General features: G+C 54.9%; 1 protein-coding gene across 1 annotated transcript; it reads right to left on the reverse strand.

The window, feature by feature from the left end:
- Window positions 1–2,961: 2,961 nt before the first annotated feature.
- On the reverse strand, window positions 2,962–5,437 carry EPO (erythropoietin). The gene is made up of 5 exons (XM_041750899.1): window positions 5,358–5,437; window positions 4,684–4,826; window positions 4,366–4,452; window positions 3,940–4,119; window positions 2,962–3,781 (listed from the first exon to the last, which is right to left on the reverse strand). Exons 1-5 carry the CDS (start codon window positions 5,368–5,370, stop codon window positions 3,626–3,628), a joined length of 579 nt encoding a protein of 192 aa, XP_041606833.1. The 5' UTR covers window positions 5,371–5,437; the 3' UTR covers window positions 2,962–3,625.
- Window positions 5,438–6,000: the final 563 nt, after the last annotated feature.

The raw sequence follows: 6,000 nt of genomic DNA on the forward strand, positions 1-6,000 counted from the left end.
GATTCTGAGTAGTTCCAGGAAAATCTTAGGTGACCTGTGGGCTGGGATCAGGGAGGTGCACTTGGTCAGCCTGATGCTCAGACCCAGGGAGATGATTTGGGCCAATAAGCATCAGTCAAGGTGAGAGCTAGGGCTGTAGCTGGGTTGGCCCCTGGTATTGGGAGACTTCGGTGGTGGGAAGGATAGGAGGTACCTTCTGCCAGGCCAGGGGAAGAAATGGGAGCCCAAGGCAGGAGATGGAGTGGGGAGGAGGTTGGTTTGTTTTTTAAACAGATTATTTATTTATTTATGTATTTATTTATTTATGTATTTATTTATTTATTTATCTGGGGGCATCAGAGGGAGAGAATCTCAAGCAGACTTCCCACTAAGAGCAGGCCTTGATCCCACAACCCATGAGATCATGACCTGAGCCGGAACAAGAGTTGCACACTCAATCGACTGAGCCACCCAGGTGCCCCTTGGGGAAGAGCTGATAGTGAGAGAAGAATGGGCCTTAAGTCTGGTTGACCTGGAGCTGCTTTCTCCCCTCCAGCCATTCCCTCTACTTTTCTTTCCCAACCATCCCTGCTTCTGGTAGAAAAGGGAACATGAGTTGGAGAGCCTGGCTCCTGGTCTTTATATTTTTCTCAGTGTCTTATAGCTTGGACAAGGCCCATAATCTCTGTGGATCTTGGTTTCTGCCTCTGCAAAATGGAGATCCTCTACCATCTCTGCCATCTTCATGCAGTTAGGAGAGCAAATAAGAAAATGCACAGGAAAGCACCTCCTAAATCACAAAGCACTTTACAAACAGAAGGCATCTCCATTAAACAATTATGTAACCCACTGACTCAGAACTGGGTCATACTGGTGCCTGGCCTGCCAAGAAGTCCGAAGAGCTGGTTCCCTCATTTACCTGGTGGAACTTAGTTTTATTTTCCTTATCTGGCAAATAGAGATGATACCTAAGTCCTCTCAGTTTCATGGACTTGTGGTGAGAATCACAGCAGATCATGCAGGTGCCAGAGTTTAATCTGTCATGAATCATAATAATAATAGTACAGCAGAAACTTCACATTCCCAGCTCACATTTGAAGACCCTTTGAAATCTAGCAACACCCTCCTTGTGTATGTGTGTTCTTTTCGCAGGGACTTGGGCCCTTGCCAGGTCCTTCCTATCCAGGCCTGTCCACATGCAGTCACATATCAAGCTGGCTATACAGTTAATGAGTTCATGTTGTTTTGCCTCTGGGAGGAATGCCTGCTCTTGGAGACACAGGGCTGAGAAAGACACAGGCTGTCATTTCATGTTTTCCTAGTACTTAGTGCAAAGGCTGGCACACAGTAGGCACTCCATAAATGTGTAATAAATGAGTTTTATTTTTGATGTCTTAACATACTGGCCCAGGTCACACAGTTCAGTTCCATTAACTTCTATCTTCTTTTGTTTTTTCCTTTTTTTTTTTTTTTTTTTGTAATAGAAAGCAGTAAGCAGTCTGAAGAGAAATCAAGGAATAAGGCAGATGGCCCTGACTTCTGGGGGGAAAAGAGTCAGGAATTGGGTGGGCAGGGATGTCTAGATGACACATCAGGCTAAGATGGGCTTGGAGGTTACGATTCCTAAACCTTGTGTTCAGGTCCTAGCTGCCATTATTTGCTGCATGCCTTGGACACCTCTCTTAGCTTCGATTTTGCCAGCGAGAGAGACAGATTCCTCCCTTACTGTTTCACAGCAGTGGGGCAAGAACCAGATGCCATCTGTGGAAACTGTAATACAAATTTTTATTGAAATGTGCAAAGAATAATCAGAGACCTAAGGGCTCTTTGACTTGTGTATTTCTCTAACATTTTCCAGTGGGGCCGGAAGAGGGCACTATACCCCAGGAACTGGGTTGGCCAGGCAGGGGAGGAGGGGGGAATTCTCCTTTGGGTCCACCTCTCCTTTGATTCCTCCCAACACGCTTGGCCCCTGCCCCCCCAGCACACACACACATATATATAGCACATACCATCCAATCCCCCAACCTACCTATCATTTGTCCTTCTGCAGATTGCAAAAATTCTTTTTCTTTTGCATATTTTCAGGGATGCAGGCTGACTTCGCTAAGTTTTGTGATATGAGCTGATCCCCACACATATGATAATGGCCAGAATTGGGCTCCCTGCAGGGAGCCTGATGCAGTACTCAATCTCTGGACCTGGGGATCACGATATGAGCAAAGGCAGACACTCTACCACTGAGCCACCAAGGCATCCCTCTGGGAAGGAATTTGAAGTGGAATGTTGGAGTACTGGGTAAAATTATTAGTAGGGATGGAGAGTGGGAGCTGAGTTAGTCTGTTCTGTGTCTTCCATCCCAGGGGAGCAGGGAGCAGGTAGGGGTTATGTGGAAGAATAAGCTGAAGAGGGAAGGGATAAGAGCTGGGGCCATTGGGGATTCCTGTTGTCTTGGCTTTGGGCAGTTTACTTCTTCATCTGTTCCATGGGAATGACAGTGGAAACTTTCTCATCAGGCTGTGCAAGGAATAAAATGAGGTCATGTAAGCGAACCACCTAGAATAGCCCTGGGCACAGAGTGAGTGCTCAGTGAGACCGCTTTTGGGGAATGTGGCTCCTTCTGCAAGTTTTGGGGTAGAGCATTAAGGGTGACCATCCTCAGGCAAGGAAAAGGGTCAGCTGGATTTAGAGGTGGCAGAGGCTGATGTGGGAATGTGGCTTTAGCCAAAAGCACTATGGAGAAGTGAGAAATAATAAGGGTCCAGGGTCCAGGACTGGGAACTCCCACCAGCCCCCAAAGGGGCTCTTCCTCCTGGCTCCTGTTTCCTTGATGGCAGCTGTACCTCACTACAGAAGGTTGCCAGCTGCCTACTGAGGAACAGCCTTGAATGGAACCACCTTATTGACCAGCGTGGGCAGAGCTTGTGGCCTCAGGCCCAGTGGGGTCAAGAGGTCAGATAGACCATGAGAGGCGGCACGTAGGGCCAACCCCCTCCACCTCTAGTTTTCCAGGACTGTGGCCTGCTGCCAGGGCCGGAGCAGGGCCAGGGAAGTAGGAGGCTCCCAGAGAAAACAGAAAAGTCAAGAGCCATGTTGTGGTTTCAGTTTTTGCCAATGAGATTGAAAAATACACAAAACTTGGACCCAATGAGAGCCAGGAGCCAGCCCCTATCCCATCTCCATGGCTCCCACCACCCTTTGCCCAGTGGGCTCTTGCTGTCATAGGAGACCCACGAGACCTAGCGAATTTATGGCTTGCCACCTAGATTCTCTAGCCTCTCCTGTCTCTCCCTGATAGGTGCAAAAAATCGGCAATTGCCCTCCAGCTTGTCCTGGCATCACTGTTCGGCAGGGCACCGAGGTGAGTCTCCCAAGCAAGGCTCTGTCCCCAAGTTTGAGCTGATTTCCTCCGAATTCCTCCTGCTTCGGGCCTCAGGCTGGCACTGTGACATCCTTAGATCTGATTTGAGCTCTGGACAGTTCCTCTGGCCCTTGAGATGTCACCACTGGCCGTGGAGTGTCCAAGGGACAGGCTGGTGCTGAGCAGATCACCCCTGGACAGGGGTCAGGAGTGGTGGTGCAGAGGCGTGGCCCAGGCAGTGGTAGTGAGTGAGGTGGTGGATGTGCCTGGGGTGGGAGCACCTGGTCACCTGTCTCCTCTTCTGCAGGCCTCCCCTGTGTACAGTGTCAGCTTTCCCCGGAGGAAATTGGAGTAGATTCGGAAAAGTTTGCACAAAGTATCAACAGTGAATGTTCGGAGTGGAGCAGGAGAGGCTTCCTCTGGAAGGGACATGGCCTCCTTCTGACAAGGAGAGAAGAGAAGGTTACCGAAGTGCCCAGGACCCTGGAGGGAGATGGGATGGAGGACAGAATTGGAGGGGGGATGAGGAGGTCCAGTGAGGTCTCAGTATTTCTTGGCAGGGCCCTCGGAGCAGAAGTGCAAGGGAGGCTTCTACCCACCTGGGTTCCCAGTGCCCGAAGCAGAGAGGTGAGGCTGCGCAGGCTGCTGACGGCTTTGTCCACATGCAGCTGCGGTGTCTCAGATGGCTGGGAGGTGTTGGCCAACAGGGCCTGACCCCGCAGGATGGCTTCTGAGAGCAGTGCCAGGCCCTGCCAGACTTCCAAGGCCTGCTGCCCAACCTAAAGGGAATGGTGACTTATAGTCAGTGGCCCAGGCCAGCCCCTCCCTCTCAGCAGCCCCAAGCACCAAGCTGAGCAAAGTGAAGGCTTGGAATCAGTTTCATTGAATGAATGAATTAATGAATGAACAAAGAACAAATGAATAAACATATTGCATTCAGCCCTCAGCTTCTTCTATGGTTCTCCCTCCCACCCCATCAGGTAAGCAAAACAAGACTGTCCAAGTAGAGGGGAAAATAAACTCACATCCATCCTCTTCCAGGTATAGAAATTAACCTTGGTGTCTGGGACGGTGATATTCTCACTGAAGCTGCAGCCTTGAGCACAGCCCATCTGAAATGCATGACCCCAGGTGGGGGGGAGGGGGGTGTCAGGCTCCCCAAGAGCTCCCTCCACCTTTGCCCCTCATCTAGCTTCCAGGCATGCATTGGGGGGCTACCACTTTTATCATTTTTCCTGAGGGCTCTGGCTTCCCATCTCCATCTCTGAACGAAGGGGCTCAGGTTCCCAGATCTTGGAGGACACCCCTGGACTACTGAGAATGTCCTGAGGTGGGACCCTCACCGTGACATTTTCGGCCTCCCTGGCCTCCAGGATGTATCTCTCCAGGACCCGGCTGTCACAAATGAGGCGAGGGGGGGCGCCCAGGACTGGGAGGCCCAGAGGAAGCAGCAGCAAAGACAGCAAAAGGAACAGGGCAGGACATTCTGGAAAAGAGTGCCAGGCTGACTGTGTGGGTTTGGAGGGGCAGGTTCACACATCCCGCTCCTCTGCCCCCAGCTAGCCGCTCCCGACCCCCACCTTCCCAGCGTTCAGGTTCTGCCTCCCCTGCCTTCATTCAATCCGGCCGCTGCCGCGCGCGCACACCCCACCCCCCAAACTACCGGCATCCACTTCTCCCGGCCAAACTTCAATCCCGGCGTGACTGAGGCTTCCCCTCTGGCAGATCCCGGTGATTGCTCCAAGACCCAGGTATCAGCCTTCTCCCCACTCACGTGGCAGCCCCTCTTCTCCCTGAACCCCCAAACCGCATCCCCGTGTCCAGGTCAGGTTTCACCTTTCTTAGGGGCTCCCTAAGCCCTGCCGGCACGTGGGGGCTGCCCCACCCCCCTTGCCCTTCCGGGGTCCTTGGCAAGTCGTCGGTCCTTGAACCCAGCCACCTCGGGGCCCCAGCGGTAAATTCTTGCTCAAACAGGGGCCCGAGCGGGCGGGGGCTCCTCCGGCCGGCGAGTACTCACCGCACGCCCCCATCTCCGCGCCTCCGTCGGCCGCTCAGCGACCAGGGGCTCCGCCGGCGCCCTCGCCGGGAGCCCTCATCCCGGGAAGCGCGGCGGGGCAGGGCCGGCCCCACGGTCCGAAGGAGGGGGCCACCGTCCAGGGGCCGCCGAGCCGGGGTCGCGCAGAGCGAGCGCAGGGCTCTTGGCCAGGGTCCGCGAGGACAGGCGCGCGGCGACCGGCCGGGGTTGGCCCGGGGACTGCGGCTCGGCCGGGGGTCGGGGCTGTTATCAGCATGTGTGCGTGCGTGTGTGGGGGTGGGGGGCAGGCTGTGTGCGTGAGGGGTCGCCAGAGGTAAGGGCCAGAGGGGTCAGACCGGGGCAGGACGCCTGGGTCGGGGGCTCGCCGGGGCGGGAGCAGAGCGGCAGCAGGCGCGGCAGCAGGCGCGGAGCGGGACGCGGGTCCGCCAGTCTGACCCCGGGTTCTGGGAGGCGCGGCTGGGTGCGCACCCGCGGGAGGAGTGCCATTCTGGGAAAGGCCGGGGACCCCGATGCTCCCCGGCCCCCTCCCCCCGGGGGGAGGGGTGCGTCCCAGCCCTGGGCGGGGGATCTGAGCTGGGAGCGCCGGTGCCTGGTGCCTGCGGGGCAACTAGCCTTGGAAGCCGGG

The sequence above is a fragment of the Vulpes lagopus genome, chromosome 3, assembly GCF_018345385.1.
Source record: "Vulpes lagopus strain Blue_001 chromosome 3, ASM1834538v1, whole genome shotgun sequence".
NCBI lineage: Eukaryota > Metazoa > Chordata > Mammalia > Carnivora > Canidae > Vulpes > Vulpes lagopus.